At 46.2% G+C, this 18680-nt stretch overlaps 4 protein-coding genes across 4 annotated transcripts; 2 read left to right on the top strand and 2 right to left on the bottom strand.

Moving 5' to 3' along the window:
* Positions 1-125: 125 nt before the first annotated feature.
* JR316_0006659 (HEAT repeat-containing protein 5B) lies at positions 126-7083 on the top strand (the record flags this gene model as incomplete). Its single annotated transcript, XM_047892405.1, has 18 exons — positions 126-164; positions 215-298; positions 360-583; positions 632-680; positions 729-788; positions 843-998; positions 1045-1767; positions 1820-2884; positions 2937-3311; positions 3364-4638; positions 4692-4923; positions 4975-5258; positions 5319-5859; positions 5910-6035; positions 6087-6255; positions 6310-6466; positions 6520-6748; positions 6806-7083. The coding sequence occupies 18 exons, from the start codon at positions 126-128 to the stop codon at positions 7081-7083; spliced, it is 6066 nt and encodes a 2021-aa protein (XP_047747687.1).
* A 298-nt stretch (positions 7084-7381) lies between these two features.
* Positions 7382-8674, top strand: JR316_0006660 (putative phosphoglycerate mutase; the record flags this gene model as incomplete). The annotated part of the gene is made up of 8 exons (XM_047892406.1): positions 7382-7405; positions 7461-7511; positions 7579-7720; positions 7775-7817; positions 7874-7917; positions 7985-8178; positions 8241-8451; positions 8502-8674. The coding sequence occupies 8 exons, from the start codon at positions 7382-7384 to the stop codon at positions 8672-8674; spliced, it is 882 nt and encodes a 293-aa protein (XP_047747688.1).
* A 961-nt stretch (positions 8675-9635) lies between these two features.
* On the bottom strand, positions 9636-10238 carry JR316_0006661 (Dual specificity protein phosphatase 1; the record flags this gene model as incomplete). The annotated part of the gene is made up of 2 exons (XM_047892407.1): positions 9636-9836; positions 9897-10238. 2 exons carry the CDS (start codon positions 10236-10238, stop codon positions 9636-9638), a joined length of 543 nt encoding a protein of 180 aa, XP_047747689.1.
* A 4479-nt stretch (positions 10239-14717) lies between these two features.
* On the bottom strand, positions 14718-15158 carry JR316_0006662 (uncharacterized protein; the record flags this gene model as incomplete). The annotated part of the gene is made up of 2 exons (XM_047892408.1): positions 14718-14725; positions 14786-15158. 2 exons carry the CDS (start codon positions 15156-15158, stop codon positions 14718-14720), a joined length of 381 nt encoding a protein of 126 aa, XP_047747690.1.
* Between the last annotated feature and the right edge of the window lie 3522 nt (positions 15159-18680).

Below are 18680 nucleotides of genomic sequence, written 5' to 3' on the forward strand. Positions count from 1 at the left end.
CAATCTTGAATCGGCGATTAAATGCTCAGTGAGATGTTGGCCTCATTGTGCGTGATTGATTCAAACTCCGCATTTCTGCTCGCAAAACCTCCCATTTCCTCCAGTTACAACGGTTTCGGGCGCATATGTCAGGAGAACCCGTAATTATTGAAGATATTAATGAGGTATGAATATATTGAACTGAAGATGGGTGAATTTTCTTGACATATTGCAGTCAGAACTTTTGGGAGAGAATGGCGAGGTTTACCTGTTTCAATGGCTATCCTCTACGGAAAAGCGATTAGAAAGTGTCGGATTGGTGAGTAATCATGGTCATTGAGCTTTTAAAATGTATGCTAACTGAAAAATATCAATTCAAGGCAGATCTCAAGCCAAAACAATCAGATTTAGAGAAAGTGTTTGTCAAGGCCATATCTGCAGCAGATTCGTATCCACCACCTGGACGCGCGATTCGCAACGTAATCGGACGATGTTTGGTTACCCTGTATACCCGCGGAGAGTCAAGATCAATGTTTGATACGATGCAGTCGTTCTTGAGGCTCGTTGGTGATTTCAAGACTCCCGACAAGGATGTCGTCAAGATGTGCGTTCTTTGCCTATTCTGCATGGGTTATATCTGATGATTGTATAGCGCTGCGTTCTCTTGTATTGGGGACCTAATGGCAGTTTTCGGATCTCAAGTGAGTTTACGAACTACTTATGTACTTTTAACTGTCTGAACCAGTCAGGTTATGTCGTTTATGGCCGAAATATCTGCTGTCACCATCAAAACATATAAATCCTCGACTGTAAGTCCTTTACGGACGCATGTTATGACCTTGATGCTCAAATATCGCAGCTAGTCCCCTCTTCTTCGATATCATGCGCTTGTGGCTTTATCTAAATCTTTAACGACGGCGAAACGAGCCGTGACGGATGCAACTTGCAAGGATATCGTGAAACAGGCAAAGTCAGCTCTCACGGACAAATCATTGGCTGTACAGAGGGCTGCCTGTCAGGTATGTCTCGACTTGAATTCGGAAGAACGGCCCTGATACTCCACAGATTCTGATCGCCATGTACACTACCAGCGATTCATTGAGCTTAACACCGAGCGAGGTGGATTCTATCGTTTCACAATCTGTGAAAAGTCTGGAGTCAGGAGATCAAGCTACACGACACGCTCATGCCCAACTTGTCGGCCACATTCTCGCGTCAACACAGATCGAGAGGGTTGTCCCTACACCTCAGGCTCCTCAGAAGAGTACAAAGGATGGAACACCGGAACAGGCTGACGACGGGATTTCATCATCGATTGCTGCAGCGGAAGTGACAAAAGCGATGTTTACCCCGCAAGAAATGTTCCTTCACCTTTCTACTCATTTTAACAAACCAAACGCAACTCGCAAAACAAGAATTGGAATATTCGACTTTTACGCAGCCCTACTAACCAAATTGGGTATTACTTTTGTTGAATCGAACTTTTCGCTCATTGTGGCGCATTTGGTGTCCGACATTGCATCGAACCCGAGGAGCAACAGTAATCGCTATGAGATTCTATTCACTCGATCGTTGGTTGGAATTTTGCTCCGCGATTTGGTTGGAACCCGCATGTTAAGCGAGCAGGGGCAGATAACTGCCATCCAGGAGATGGCAACTGCTTATCTCAAGCGTTGGCCAGCGATGATGCCTGGACAGGTGGCACCGTCTTCCACAGTTTTGGTGATTGTCCTCCGCGAAGTTGCCGGCCTGCTACAACAACTTGGCAATGCCCCGCCTCCTGTCCAGGTATGTTACAAAATGATTTACATTTTACATTCTTTAATCACTTTCCCATCAGAATGCACTCGCAGAACCGCTTGTTACGCTACTTTCACATCCCAGCCATACTGTTCGAGTAACAGCGTCATGGGCGCTCCGATGTTTCTGCCATTCAACGCCGCTGCGCTTGCCGAAGACAATCTTGACGGTGATGGATAAGCTCCAGAGAGACTTGTCGTCGCTAACAAACCCCAATAGCGCCGCCGAAGTTCCACTCAGAGCACTCGGTCATGCGTATGGTTTAGCCGCACTTGTTTCCATCATCCCACAGCGTCCGCTGTATGTCTCATACGACGTTAGTGCCAAAGTACTTGACATGGCCACTCAACTCCTCAAGCGAGCAGGAGAGCACGATGTCAAAGTAGCCGCAGTTGAAGTCGAGGTCGCATGGACACTGATTGCATCGTTGATGTCACTCGGCCCCAACTTTGTCCGCCCGCACCTACCCCAACTTCTTGTCCTATGGCGAAATGCACTTCCTAAACCAACGACTAAGGATTCGACAACCAATGCGGGCCGCTCAATCCATGAGTGGCTATTTCTTTTGCATGTGCGGGAAAGTGCTCTGGGGGCCATCTTATGTTTCCTGGAGAATAACGCTTCCACCCTTGTTACTTTGGATGTTGCCCGCCGTATCGCTTCTCTCCTCAGTAACGCCCTTTCATTTGCCAACAATTTCATCTCTCAAAACGTGGAAGATCCCACCGAGACCCAAGTGTCTTTGGTCCCCCGCAAAGGTCTAAATCTCCGAGAACGCGAAGCACTCCTTCGACGCCGCGTCCACCAGTGTTTTACTGCACTAGGATTCTCAAGTATTGCGGAATCCACACAAATGGTGTTGTTGCAATCGGTAATCACCCTTTTTGCAAGCCCGGATGGTTATGCAGGTTCATCCGTACAGGCTGCGATTGCTTCATCATCCGGGACGTTCTCATCTGTTTGGCAAAGTACAGATGGGTATGCATATGGTGTTACCTTCAATGAAGTTATCGATTTCGGTGGCATCGAGACCGGCAGTGATCTTGCGCAAGGAGCAAGTGATTATCTCAATCGCGATACTGTCGAAGTCTCTATTGATGCATTGGTATGTTGTCTATGAATTTCATTCATTTTCCGACGCTCATACTCCATCTAAGAATCGTAGACCTGTCTTTGGTGCATGCGAACACGACCCCTTGTCACTTTGCCAGACCAAGCAATCGGACACCGAATTTCAACTTCTTGAGCCTCCTCCCCCTGCCACTTCTGTCGTCGACACAGCCATCGAGTTATTCGCCAAACTTTTGCCCCTCCAAGACCTCTCTTCAACCGTCAAGGTTGTCACACAACTCCTGGAATCGGTTAGATCGCCCAAGTTGGAAAGAAACGCTGGCCGGAAATCCGCCGTGTTTATTAATGCCACGGTTGCTCTTGTCCTTGCCTTGCGTCAAGCAACGACCTCGCACTTCCGTCAAGCTAAAGAGACGTTTGGACAGAGTCAAATCACTTCCTTGCTATCACCTTTCCTGTTGGTGAGTAACCGCTCTTCCTGTAATGCTGGTCGATCCTTAAACATTTTTGCAGGAAGCTGTCATTGACGGCGACCTCGTTCTTCGATCCGCTGGCAGCGAATCTCTTGGGCGGTTAGCCAGTTTGTCTGGCACAAATTATCTGACGAATGCGATCAAAAACCTTGTCGACCAAGTAGTCAACAATCGAAATCCCAGCGGACGAGCTGGATGTGCATTAGCATTTGGCTCCATCTACAGTCACGTTGGAGGACTTGCCGCCGGTCCATTGCTGAAAACTACGGTCAATGTCCTCATGTCGCTGATCAATGACCCTCATCCTGTTGTCCACTTTTGGTCTTTGAATGCCCTTGCGCGCGTCATCAATGCCGCCAGTTTGGCGTATGCCCCTTTCGTCTCAAGCACCCTTGGCATGCTACTCAAAGTATATCTTACGGAATCGCATGAAAAGGAGGGAGGGTCTCTTTCCAACTCGAATATCAGTGGCGACCTCCCTGCGTACCCAATTGTCTGCCAGATCATCGATTCCGTCATCACGGTTCTCGGTCCCGATATCCAAGAATCTTCCAGGACAAGGGCACTGGTGCAAAGCCTTGTCCATGAATTCTCTCTGGAGGATGACGAGGGTATATGTGTTGAAGCAATCAAATGCATCCAACATTTCCTCATGTTTGCCCCTGAACACACTGACATTCCTAACCTTGTCAAACAATTCAGGGGTCATTTGTCATCGTCACGCCGGCCCCTAAAGCTTGCTTCAATCAATGCACTGTATCAACTTGTGCAGAAAGATGCTCTATCTATGTCGAAACTTGGAGGAGATCGATTAGTCGAAGATTTGTTCGGGATGTTGGATGACGACTCGTCAGTACAGGGTGTGCGTAATGTGATTTCAAGTTGGCTGCAGCAGACTGTCATCTATAACCCATCAGCGTGGATCGACCTCTGTCAGCGTATTATGGCTCGTACAACTGCCTCACAGCAAGTCGCTGACGCCGCTAGTCGCCAGAACATGCGAGACGATGAAGGCGAGTCTCTCAATGTCGGCTTGTCCCAAGATTCGAAGGCTGGTGGTCGAGGTCACCTGACCTCTCGGTGGAGGACACAGTTATTCGCCCTTCAGTGTCTACATGACATCTGTGTCACTGTTTCTAGCAGCGGAAGGCGCGAGCATCTTAATGCAATCTTTGCACGAAACCAGAACATCCCTACATCTGGCTTGCTTTTCTCGAGAGTGAGCGATTTGATCAAGATGGCATTTACCGCTTCTACTGCATATGTCACCGAGATCCGTTTAGCTGGACTAGTCATGTTGCGAGACGTTATCGAGGCGAGTTTATGCATTTGTCGCTTGGTCAGAATGCTAAGTTTTAAATGCCATAGATTTTCGCAGCCTCGCCAGACCCGGCATATGACGATGCACTCCTTCTCGAACAACATCAAGCACCAATCACGGCCGCCCTTACACCCGCGTTTTCATCTGATTCCACCCCCGAAATTTTGGCGTCTGCTGTTGACGTTTGCGCTGTTTTCGTAGGGTGCGGTGTTGTGAAGGATGTTAGTAGAATGGGTCGTATTTTGAAACTCTTAATTACAGGCTTAGAACAATCTAAAGGCGAGTGATTGCTTACTTTTTTTCTGCTTTTAAATTGACTGTTTGCTTCAGATTCCGGCATGCTTTCACTTGGAGACGCTGGTGAACTAAGCCCAAACGCATCGGCGATGTTGAGAATCTCGACCTTATCGGCATGGGCGCAGCTACAGGTCTCGAGCACACAACAAAGTTACCTGGAGAATGTGGTCAAGCCTTATCGTTCAACTCTTTGCTCGTTGTGGATTGCATCCCTTCGGGATTATGCAAGCATCAGAATCGACTCGGAATTTCTACATGACACATCCTCGGTCGTTGATTCTTCCTACTCAAGTCTCGGAAAAGAGGTGTTACTTCCTGTAGGATGATATCTTCTACACATCATCTGTTCATCAAGTCACTCATTATATTTTTAATAGTATTACTCAAGATCCTGGTCCATTATCCTGCAAGCTGTTGCAACTGCCATGCAGGCAGGTGATCCCCACATCTTAGCCGCTATGGACGGAAGAGAGTACGATGAAAAGAAGGTTGATTTAATTACCTCCACGGACAGGAAGGAACCTACTGCTTTCTTCTTTGTTGTATTTGGCCTCGTTTACGAAGCCTTGGCCACGTCGTCGGCGGATTCTTCTTCAACTACACCAGCCAGGCAACTTGGCGTCATTTCAGCCCTCCAAGCCCTGAAATGCCTTGTCAAGCCCGAGTACTCCGGTGCTGCAATCATGGAACCCACAATTTTCGAAGAGTTCATTAGTCTTTGCTATCGGATGGGAATGACTGAAGCAGCTGCGGTTCAAATCCATCTAGTCGAAATGCTTGCCGTTTTTGCAGCTTCGCAGTCATCGACAACTCCAGGATCCGATGTCCTCTCGCTCACTTCGCCTCGTGTGCATTGCCTGCGGATATGTGCTCACATTCTGAAACAATCGACATCGCTCTCCCGTGCCAGTGCCGCACGTAAGTCCGCTGTCTTATGTTTGACCAACAATTCCCTGATCATATGACAGAGAGTCAAGTTGCCGATCGGATTGCTCTATTGTCTACTTGCCTATCAGCATTCACATCCATCGCTGCTTCTATCACCTCCTCACAAAGGGAGGATGTCCGTGGCGTGGCCTCTCTACTATACAACGGTAAAAAATTTGCCCTCTTAAATCTCAGCATTCATTGACATCATCTCAAAGACCTATTGAAGGATGAGTCTTCTGAGCTGGACTTGGTGGGACCAACCCTTCCGGCTCTTAAAGGTCTTCTTGATCTTCCTGTCGGAAATGACCCCGAAGACAAAGATAGATATTCAAAACTTGTTCATTCTCTGCTATCTGCTTGTCTTCACAACATTGATAATATGCGGTTAGTCTGCCACTAAACATACTCGAAATACACAAGTACTGAAGTTTGATTTAGTGGCCGGCATGGGGCGATCTCAACAAAAAAAGTGAAGAATAATATGTTAGCGGCCGTTCTTATCTTAACCGTTATTCCCTCATGGGCAAAAGTTGGTGGTGCTGTCGTTGAGCATGGATGCTACTTGATTTCTCAAAAACTTCTCGACGCCGACGAGGCAAGGCATTCCAATTTGTATTGTCATGTGTTATACTCACTGCACTTCTCTAGATGTCTTTGACAGCGGCCCATTGTGCGAAAACACTTATACTGGCGTCATCGTCGGGAAATGGGATGCTTCTTCAATGCGCACGACTTCTTATTCCGGGTCTAATCGAGTTCATTGCCAAAATGGCTCCATTGGTTCACGATGGTTCGCTCTCTGATTCTCAGTCAGCTGCCATAAGTGAAGTATGGAAAGCATTTGCGACGTTGTTCACATCGACGGCTGAAGATAATCGTGGGCATCTATTTGCATTGTTGCCGGCTCTAATTTACTTATTTCCTTTTACCCCAGGTCCACGTTTACTCGGAGTATTCTTACCGACCATTTCCCTCGTTCTGGCAAACACGCCCCCTCCGCAGCCAATCGCAGCTTCAATAACCACGCAGACAATTTCACAATTGCTGTCATTTGCGACAACGTCACCCCTGGCGTTCAAAGAAGCCCTGGGAAAGATGGATGTCTCTACACGTGAACTTCTCGAGCAATGTATTCGTCGCGCTGTCGGTAATTCCTCAACTGGCAGCTCGCAGCCCGCGGCCAAACCACAGATATCTCTGAGATCATTTTAAATTTTCATTTGATATTGTACTTCTAATATAATCCTCATCCAAGGATGCTTCTTTTCATCTCGTTTCTGTGTAGCGATGTCGCACTGTATATGAAACCTTAAAAAGGTCCAATATCAAGGCTTGCATCACAATCGCGACTCCTGCTTAGGAGTCCCCAACTTCTACTTAAGGTTACCGGTATTCACTTGCTGGTAGACATGATCCGTCGGATCATCCCGATTTCAATCTCCTCCGGAGATTGTTAAATTGATCATGAGTCCACGCAGTGCCCACTCTTGCACTTCAACCACCAACCACCATGAGTTTTCCTACAAGATATGAGGTTTGTTATTCCTCAGGCTTGCTCATTATTCTAAACGGCGAACGGGGTTTTATAGTCTGTCCCCGGATTCTTTGTTCAAGACGATGCACATGCAATCGCAGTAGCGGTGAGGAACTTGGGCTTGCTTGCCCAGGCAATGATGTTTTATCTAATTAAATTGTTGTCGCTATCAGGTTCCACCGCGTCTTGGCTTGAAAGATGCTTCAGATGATCGATGGCCTAAATTTCTGGCACTGGTTGAAAAGCTAAACGCCGAAAGCCCTCCTGATGTCTCGTACAAGTTCTTCTTGCTTATTCGTCACGGGCAAGGATATCGTACGCTGCAACATGTTTGCCACTAAAACTCGTGTTCTGACGCCTTTCACCTAGATAATGTGGGAGAGGCAAAGTACGGTAGCGTAGACTGGGATCTGTAAGTTCAGTCGCGTGCTACGACAACTGCGCGCGTGCTCAACCCCTGAACTACAGAAACTGGTCGAGGATCAACGGGGACGATGAAATGACCTGGGGACGTCAGTGCTTTCCATGATTAAGATCATGGCTGCGTCTGAACATATTTCTCTTTTTGATATTATATAGCCGATCCCCTCCTGACGCCTCTTGGAAAACAACAGGCGGCTGATGTGCAAAGAGAAATGGTCCTCGAGGCAGCTGCAGGGTTGCCTCCCCCCCATAAACGTTATTGCAGCCCATTCTCACGCGCACTGGATACTTGTGACATAGCCTTCGCGGGGGTCTACGAGGAACACCCATACCCCGTCCTTGTCGTCGAGGTAGGCGAATCGAGTTGTATAAATATAGATATAGAATCACCAGCTAATAATGGAATGTGTAGGATTGCAGGGAGGAAAATGGTGTTCACACCTGTGACAAACGCAACACGCGCTCATATATAGCCAACTATAAACCCCATTTCTTGATAGAAGAGGGTCTTACAGAGTTGGATGACCTTTGGGACCCCAACGTGCGTGAAACCAAAGAGGAGGTTTCGCTGCGCGCACGGTCAATTATAGATAGGGTCTTTGCGAATGATACTGAATCCTACTGTCAGTATTTATCTTTCATTTCTCATGCTTTGCTGAAGGCTGCTTGGCAGACATCTCGATTACATCTCACAGTGGTTTCATCACTGGATTTTTGCAGGCAATAGGGCGCGAGCGGTATCCGCTCCCAACTGGAGGTATAGTCCTCACTGCAGCATCCAATGTCTCCGGCGCTAATACCCTCAACTCTTCTTCTACTAACAGGGGTCATACCCGTTCTGGTTAAGAGAACTCAACTTTCTTCCTCTTGATGGGCGTCAGTTGCCCGAAGGCGATGACGTAAGGTGTCGGACTCTGATAAGATACAGTAATTTTTCCATACACGCACTTTGACACGCACACGGTTCTTAAATGAAGCATTTGATTTTGATTGAGTGATGGGGCACTTGACGTAGTATTTACTGAGATTATCCCTTTTGTTGGTACCGCGTAGAACTGCCTATTTGTCTCAAAATGCGTTACTGAAAGAAATACCTGACCCCTGTGAGCTTCTGCTGGAGCTAAGCTCAGTAGAAGCACTCCAGTGAAAGCCACTGAATTCGTACTGCCTCAGAGTACAATTGTTTACTATGCCAGATGAATGGGACTATCATTATACAAAGTAAAAAGTTCATCAAATTGTCAAGACAAAGAATAATAATAATATATTTACAGGGTATGCCCAATAAAACAACCAAGATGCCCAAAGGGGTGGAAGATCGTGTATCCAACCACCAGAAAAAGAAATGGTAGTAACGACAATACTATAATTGAAGGACTAGGGGTATGGATAGCAGGGGAGTACAATAAAATAAATGAACCACGAAAAAGGAGTGAAAGTTAAAAATAACAACAAGAAGGGAATAAACTGAGCATACAATTCACAGACTCGGAATAGTCCAAACGAGGGGAAATGATTAAGAGAATGATATCTTCACAGGAATGGGTAAACCTATCGGATCAAAAGAGCGTCGAAAATCCGAGAAATAACAAGAAAAGGGGATATTGTACCAGGGGGGCGCGTAGACCAAATTAGCGCCTAAAAAGCGTGACAAGAAAAATGGGGACAATGAAACGGAGGTGGGCTTCCTGACATCATCAGTGACGTGCGATTGGAGACATTAGGGGGCTTTTCCATTGGCATTCGTGGTCGTCGGAGACGACGACGAGCAAATGGGTTCCGTTGTCTTGCGGCCGTCGTCTGTCGTTCAACTCGTGAAACGCCTGGTCATTCCGGGTCTTACGGCGGTTCCGAGAGAACTCTCCCAGTCTTGAAGGGCCCGCACAAAGCCTGAGTTAGGTTTGATACAGGCACGCTTTTTGAGGACGAAAGAATGGGCATTCGAGTAGGACATGTGGTGCACGCGCATTAGATACGCTATGATGATGGCAGGTGAGCGGGAAATTCCCTGTAATAACGCGTTCAGCGAGTGCTTAATCACGCCTAACCACAAAGACAGCAAGCTTACCTGTTGACAGTGTACAAGGACGCTCCGCCCTTGAGCTAACGCCCTCGCAATCCACGCGCACACCGCCTCGAGGTATGGCCGTAAATCCACGCTGCCTTCGTCCTGGATCGGGATTTTGTAGCATTCGAAACCATCCTTCTCGGATACGGGGAGCCAGGGGACATCGAGGACCTGTACCAAGTGTGTGATATTGTGCTGGCGTAGCAAAGACGTATCCTGGATTGCCGAGAGTGATCCGAGGTACAGCGATCCTGGGCTCTGGTTGGTCGGCGGGAGTATGTTGTGCATAGGGGTGCACATCGCCTGCATCACCTCGGGGGGAAGATTGTCGAACCTGATCATCGTTGTGGATGACTAGCAGAGGAGATGGACGTCGTACACAGCGTCAGTGATCGACAAACCCTCTTGGACAATATGTATTGCCGTACCTTAGTTGGAGCACAGAAATTTGAAAAAACAAGTTGATCGCGTGCTTTGATCGAGATTCAAATGGGCAACCTGCAAGACGTGGAAGCACGTTCTATGAGGGTACCTGTGAGGGGAGAGCTGGAGGGGGCGCTGGAACTCTCAAGTGCGTAGAGCTGCTGAAAAAATAAGAAAAGAGATGGGTTATATACACAAAATTTCCGCTGTTGACGTTGACAAACTCCGAGACGCGTCCGCGTCCCGTGTAATAAAGATAAAGTTCGAAAGTTGCAGTATCAGGATCGAATCAAGAATATGCGATGTATCTCGTTGTTTTTGGATTTGTTCAGCTTCTCCAAGCAAAGCTTGAGAGTCTAGGCTTCTAGAAATCCAGGAAAGATCGCTCCTGTCCAGTGCGTCTGTCATGGAGTCATGAATAATCAAAGTCCCGGCCTGTCTTTACCCTTTAAAAAAATCTGTACAAGATGTAAGGATCAGAAAGTAGGCTTGAAACAGATATCGTTGTTTTCTTACAACTCTAAGTATAGCCTTCCAATGATTCCTATCTGTCTATCTTGCCATCTAACAGGAACTCGAAAGTCTGGACCTGACATGTGCCTTAGAACCATTTAACGTAATCATTAATTGTGAGCCACCAATTGGAACGCGACTGCGCTGCCGATATCCGCTGTCCAACCAATGTGGAATGTATGAGAATGTATGTCGTGTCAGAGTCACTCGTCAAGCATTGATTTATCCATTAAACTTGTGAAGATCGCCCGGGTAAACGCGCAATTGCCACATAATTTCTGTGATTCGTCATAACCATATATCATGACGGACGCGACTTTTGCCGCGTTAGGTACAAAGGATTGACTCTGCTATGATGTAGACTTTCCAACAATGCCAGGGATTATTCTGTTCAGAAATCCCAGGGGTTTCTGAATAGTCCTCGATGCAACATTCAATACCCATTCAGTGCATTTTTAAGCAATCTAATGATTACTACACGAAGAGATATCATACAGAATTTCCAAGGTTTTTACTTTTTTAATTTGCTACTTTTTGCCTGTTTCGAGCCAAGTTACACCTACGTTGGGGTTTCTATGGGGTTTCTGCGGTTTCTGATTAGTTTAATACAACCTGGTATGATGTAGACTTTCCAACAACGCACTCCTCGCACAGTGTAATGTATACTTTGCATCGATGCAAGTCAGGCACTGTCAAAGTTGCAGAGATAGAAAGTTTATGATGACTTCTTATTTTAATCCTTTTTTCTCCTTCATCAAGTGTATTGAATAGAATTTCCTACGCAAAAATAGAAATAATCCGCCCTCTCCACATCATCTTCTGAGATCAGGAGTTTGCTTGTACTCTCGGTTCTTCTCTCTGTAAATCAAGCGTGAACCTCGTGTACCCATCTCGGAAATTAATTTCGGAGAACCTCCCATCCTTTCTTCTTCTTTCGTTACTTTGCAAATACAATACGTGCGCTTAAATCGTCTATATTCTTCGCGTAAATTCTCAGAAATCCAACAGAAATCCATTGTGTAGTGCCAGAGCGTAACCGGCAGTTTATTCCATTAATTTCTCTGTCACTGGATATGGCGAAAAAAATTTCCCGGCTACGTACCTGTTATCGACGGGTGCGCCACCAGGGCATAAAGCACGAGTCTCCCTGCATGGTCTAGAATTACTTGATCGAGGACCCTTGTCCCTCCTCCGAGAATTTTGTGGGGTCGGTAGATTCCTTGGCATCCAGGGAAGTGCGCTATGTTTAGTAAGTGCTTCCTACAAACCCCATTGGCTGCTCGACGAGGACGTTATGGGACATTATGACGAATATGGTTAGTTCTGTGGAGTGGGAACGCCAACAAGATGCTTGATATTCAGCACTGACGAGCAGATAGATAATCAGAGTGCCGGGGCCTGGGCCTGGAAGACGTCTAGTTTAATTGAGATACTTTTGATAAGCTGTGTCAGTCGTCTTGACCAAGGAGAACCCCTCAGCGAGGCACCAATTCATACGGGCGCTTGTGGGGTTTATAACGGGCGGCATCAGTAAAGAGCCTGTATTCGGGAACCCGGACCTGCTTTGCCGGTTGTTGGTAAGTATACGACCCTCTGAAGGCCAGGTAGGAGTGGGTCGGGATAATAGGGCTGACCTTGCTTGCAATTTTCTTGGATCCGGAGCATATAAAAAGACAGGGAAATAGTTGTAGAGAAATATCAAACTCTTTTAGACAAATAATAATAACTACATTTCACTTCTAGGATTTCACGAGAAAAAATGCTTGATATTAAAAGGCCGATTAAAGGCAGGTCAAGCCCCACTGAGCTCAATCAGTCAGATTTTTCCAATCAGAACAAGGCCCCAATGGAAAGTATCTCATGAGACCGAATCATGCGCGGCCACCGCTTCTTCTGTTCTGCTTGTCAATATATCCGACGTGAGACACTCTCCATCGATGATCGTATGTGCGGCAGAGAAAACACTGATATCCATGGTGTAGTAATTTTCTTACAAAGTTGTGAAACACCGGCGTGTCCAAACGCCTTTTGCACACCTCCGCATCCCGCATTATATCCCCTCTCTGAATCTGACATACCGCTGCGGACAACAGCGTGAGTATAGCGGGGAGTTGGTTCCTCTGAACCGATAATTATTGCGCCAATTTAATGGAAAGTGATCCGGGGTACAGTATATATCATGATTCATGATGCTCTTACCGAGAAGAAGGGTCGAATCAAGAAGCACCGCCGAAAGAACCGTGTCAGCGATGGTTTTATTTTTCCTTGATGGGCACACGTCTGTCATACACTAGCTAACCATAAACACGAAATCAGAGAGCCTATTAATTAATTTACGATAGTAGAAGTGCTGTTGTTGGAATAATGACCAGTTCCTGTTTAAAGATCGGCGCACGGTGCATGGGCTTGTTGACATTGACTTCGTGTGCTTAACACCCTATTGTCCTCAATATATCCAAAACACCTATCGGAACGCTTTCAAGTACAAGAGGAACTCTGGAGAGGGAAATGTCTGATCGACCTGAGGCTTCCAGCTTGATGTCGCATGTCTCTCTGTCTTTGACATTCAAAAGTAAATGATTGATGGAAGGGTCAATGTAGTGGATAAACGTCGAATTAGTACTCTCGATTGTGATCCATGGATCGTGTACGTGACAAGAGCGTTAATATACTCAACAAAACGCTTACTCGGTTCCTGTGCTAAGCAAGGGCCTCCGGAGTGTTAGGTGCCCGTCTTCCACCCAGTTTAAAGAAGCGGTCGGCTCTCACCGTTTGTGGACTGTAAGAATTGCATACCCTTGCACTCCTTTGATTGGGATGAGCTGATAAGCATCAACTTCAGAGAATCCGCTATGGTTTGGCGACTTTAACCGAGTCGTAGAGCGTACCTTGTGCAAGTACATTCCGATATGTTTTGACACATATGACGTGTTTAGCCCTTGACAGGCGGGACTCGGCTTCCTAAATGAACCAGTGCGTGGCTGATTGATCCGAAGGTATTGCTCCCTTTACTCATAAATTATAATTACATGCGCCACCGTCACGTATGGTTTCTGTGCTGAAGCGCGACACACCCGGATTTCTCTCAGAACCTTCAATGCTCACATCTGTTTACTGGCGGTCAAGGAACATGCCATATTATATGATCTGAACATTACAATACACTTGATTGATCGTTCGACGTTTTGATGTGTTTGTTTCGAATTATATCGAGTGCAAAGAGCAACTTGCGAGGAGAAGACTCTGGTTTTAGTCGAAGCACAGTGGCATTATTGCCTTTCTTCTTATGTTAGAAATTTTGAGAAAGACATGTTAATATATTGTTGGCATCCTGATGAAGCATAGTTTTTTGATCCTTCGATGAGTTTTCACCGAGAAAGCTGTGTCAGTACAATTGGCCAAATCAGTCTTTAAGACAGTGTAGAGTTTTCTATGTCTTTGAGTGCTCTACAATAAATTGAGGTGCTTCTGTGACATATGTTTAAGTTTCAGGCCCATAAACGTTATTTAAGGAGCGAAAGGATAACGGAAAAAGAAAAAAGGAAAGAGGAAGCGTGAAATGACATGTTCGGCAGCATATTATAATTAAAACGGAGCTTAAAGTGTATTAGAATAGTAATCATCACGTGGTAGTAGCAGTGCAACACTTTTTCAATTCATTGACTTTTTTCCAACTTATTTTTTTTCTGCGAATTAAGGATCCTGGATTTAGCGGAAAAGTGGTAGGAGTTTGTGTATCTGTCATTTCCTGTGCTCAAGCCCTTCAAAGCGAATGCATACTCGTTGACGGTCCAAACGGATCCCTTGACACGGACAATTTCGTACAATCTGGAACACCGCAAGTCTTCCGGCGATTGATCTGACGCCTTTTCGATTTCTGGTGTTTCACCCGACTAACTAAAACGAATATCAGTCAGATTATATCGCATTTTGAGTAATTTAGGGTTGCATACCAGGTTTGGGCTCTCCCTCTCCATCAACAAGGTTCAACTTGTGGATTATTCTCTCCCTCGTTAAACTTTCCCCACACATACATGGGCACTTGAACCTCTTAGCAAACGGCGTACACAACATCAGAACGTCGAGCCTGGTCTGCATCAAATCCCTGTTGATTGAAGTAACGTGGTCGGCTAATGGTGAACCTGCCCTCTCTCCAGAAGCTGGATATTTGCCCATGGCGCGTTCCAGAAACTTTGGTGCTTCTTTCTCCTTGTTGGCTTTTGGAAGCCGAGAGATATCGGTGTATTCGCGCAGGACGTTGAAGTAGTCGGGAGTCTGCTTACATATAAGCACGTTGGTGATGGCTTGCTCGAGGTTGCTGAGCATGGCGGTAATAGATTGTGACTGAAAATTAAAAGTGGGTTTGAAGAGAGGTTACTAGGAGCTGCTGTCTTTATATGCCCACTGGACTCAGCGTGAGTTAATGATGTTAACTGTCGTGTCTTTGAATCTATTTATTTGAAAGTGGGTTGAAAGAGAATCATGGGCGCAGCACAAACGCATAGTACTCGGCGTACGGCCACGAGGCTGAATATGCTCAAGATATAGACTTGGCTGAAAACATCCGGGAGATTCTACCGACATCTATAACCTTCTAGAACTATACCGAACCTTCACAATAAGTGGTAGACAAGAAGACATTTTGGTTGATCATGACGGAGCTGATGAGTCCGTGCAAAGATTAGTATGAGGCCGGTATGAAGCTGCAATTATTAATTCAACCAGATTTCTCAATTTAATCTCGGTTAAGGCAGGTTAATAGCGTATCATTATGCCGTCTTTCACTAGTCTTTCATCCTTTTTCTTTAAACCATTGGCAATTTCTTTGTGGTGCGTAATGATTGAAATTTAACTTCAAGCGGCGATTAAAAATAAGAAGCATGATCCGAGACTTTTCTACAAAGACGATACACCTATTATGCATGCTACTTAACATTGACGGCTTGAAGCCAGTGCACGGCTGTCATATAGATGCTTCATGAACGACCCTGGTCTTGGACAAGTCATTGAAAGATCAGAAGAACAGGTAACTGACGAAAGGAGGTATGTAGACTTGTAATGTTGTTTGTCTGTGGATACTAGCTCATGAAACTAGGTACCGCGGTGAACTAGAGCGTCGCCATACTGTAAAGCATCACAAGAAGAGACGCGAAGAATACGGAAACGATAGCGCTATATACCAGCCAACGTATGTGCATTTGCATTCTAGTGGAGTTTCGTTCATCAATGTTGGCAGGTTATGGTGGTTTTCTTCCACAGCTTTTCCTCTTTTCGCTGGAACGTTTGGCCCTGTATCTAATTTGTTCTCGGTCTGTGCCCTTGTACAGACATGGCGCATCTCAATTCTTGACGGGAAAAGAGTTCCCGACCCTCCTTGGTCAGCTTCTATGTTGTTAGATCATCGTGAAGCTGATAGAATTGCCAGGTTGATCGCTATGAACATTTGCTCGCTTGTCTTTGCCCTAATAGCAAACCTCATCCTATTATTCAATTTTGCGAGAAGGATACCCTACATCATAGCGCAACCCTTGACCATCACGCTTTGGTAAGTAAGATGACGTGCTTGTAAATTTAGATCCACTGACGTTTTGAAAGGTACCTGGCATCGTTATTTCTGCTCCTCCCCATCTGTTTGGCCCACAATGACAACATCGACCCCAAGCCGTTCGTGGTGGTATGGACCCAGTCATATTACTATGCATTGATCTCGTGTATTCTCTATTTCTGTGTCTCGACCCTTCTCCTTGTGTCGACTCTTGGTGCTACGGTATTCCATGCGTACAAGCCATCCTTTGCGACCCTGACGGGTCCACAGCGTACTTTGATGCTGCAGACGATATCTTTTACGCTCTATCTAGCTCTAGGAGCCGGTGTGTTTTCCACAGCAGAGGGATGGAGTTTCACGGATGGCGTTTATTGGGCCGATTATACTCTGCTCACAGTTGGCCTCGGCAGCGACTTTCCGCCAGTCACTACTCTCGGGAGGATGCTACTGATACCTTATGCTGCGTTCGGTATCACGCTACTTGGTCTCGTTGTTAGTAGCGTTCGTGGATTGGTCCTGGAACGCGCCAAAACCAAGGTCGCACTTCGACATCTTGGAAAGCAAAGAGAAAAATGGAAGCAAAACATCATCGAGCGAAGGCATCTTTCGAAAACGCCGGATTCTGAAATCGGTCTTACCAGATTTCAGAGATGGCGAAAAGCGTGGAAAGAAAAGAGATTGATGCGTCTGCCCAACCGATTATCCAAAGCTACTCCTGTTCATTTGGAAGGGCGGGAGCATCACAAGCGGTGGCATCGCACCGAATTCGAGCTGATGAGATACATCGAAGAAAACGCCGAAAGAACTGAACGATATGCCGCCTTGACCGCCTCGTTTCTCGTTATAATCGTGGTGTGGATCGGTGGGTCTCTCATATTCTGGTCTTGTGAACTGGTACGCCCCTGTTCTTGCCTTTTGTCGAGTATCGCTGCTCAAGAATGTGTAGCACATCCAATCGATGACCTATGTCGAATCATTGTATTTCACATATACAACCTTGTTGACCATCGGATACGGAGACTTTTACCCAAAATCGTTCGCCGGCAAGCCATTCTTCGTTGTATGGAGCTTGATATCCGTCCCAGCGATGACTGTATTGATCTCAAACATGGGGGACACCGTGGTGAAATGGGTGCAAGATGTAACTGTCTGGGCGAGCAGATGGACAATTCTTCCAGAACGAGATCCTCCCGAAACGCTCACGCCAGCGGTGAAACCAAAACATAAACGGCGTCTGTCTGTTCCACGCCGTCGAGAGCACGTCCATATCCGCCATCCTTCGCGTTCTCACAGATCACACGATATAGCAAATGACGAAAAGCAGTCGGAGGAGATGCATCACGATCACACTGGTAGATTTGAACGCGACATTGAATTACTGGGGGAGCATGTCCGAGGGTTCGAGGAAGAGGAAGGGAGAGGCGGGAGTCTGGCCGCACGGCTGGCGCGCGAGATATCTCACCTCGCAAAAGATATCAGGAGTAACCCACCCAAGAAATATTCATGGGAAGAGTGGTCAAGATGGCTCGAAATGTTGGGTGAGCATGAGCCACCAGAACCAACCATTCATCCACCTGCTTCGCCTATTGCACAATCTAACTCCAAATCACCGCCCCCCGAGGTTCTCATCCCGGACGCGCTTGATAGAACTAAATCTCAGACAAATGCGACAGCTGCGGCAGCTTCTTCTTCTGCCGAGAATGACTTAGAAGGTACAGCGACTTCGAGCTCTTTGCAAATTCACGCGCGACACGGTCAGCCAAATGCAACTGAAAATATACGCAGTAGGTCCGGCTCTGAGCATGACTGGCATTGGTCGTGGCTCGACGACCAGGGACCCCTCTTCAGCGAGTTAACAGAGACCGAATGGATTATCGAGAAGCTGTGTTTCCGTATGGAAGAGGTTCTCGAAGATGAAATTCGCCAGGCCATTGGAGAAGGAGGAAAGCATAAATCAGGATGTAAAGTAAGATTGTTTTTACTTTATTGTCCTTCTAATTGTATTTTTATTGACACTCGACATTTAGTGCGAATAGACGACGAACGCTTGTTGATTTATTTTATTCCATCTTTCGCACAATATTCCTCCATGACCTTGAACCATTTGTCAGTTTTACAGAACACGAGCGACGTGTATTCCAATGCAATGAGCATTTTATATATATATTACACACCCCAGAAAGTGTTCACTGCTCAAATTGATTTCCGGCAAAGCAGAAACCCTTTTGTAATCGGAATATGGCCAAGTTAGAAGCTGAAACGACAATGTTATTACACTTCCGGTATGTTAAAGTCCAAACAAA

Source organism: Psilocybe cubensis, chromosome 6, assembly GCF_017499595.1.
Source record: "Psilocybe cubensis strain MGC-MH-2018 chromosome 6, whole genome shotgun sequence".
Taxonomy (NCBI): Eukaryota; Fungi; Basidiomycota; class Agaricomycetes; order Agaricales; family Agrocybaceae; genus Psilocybe; species Psilocybe cubensis.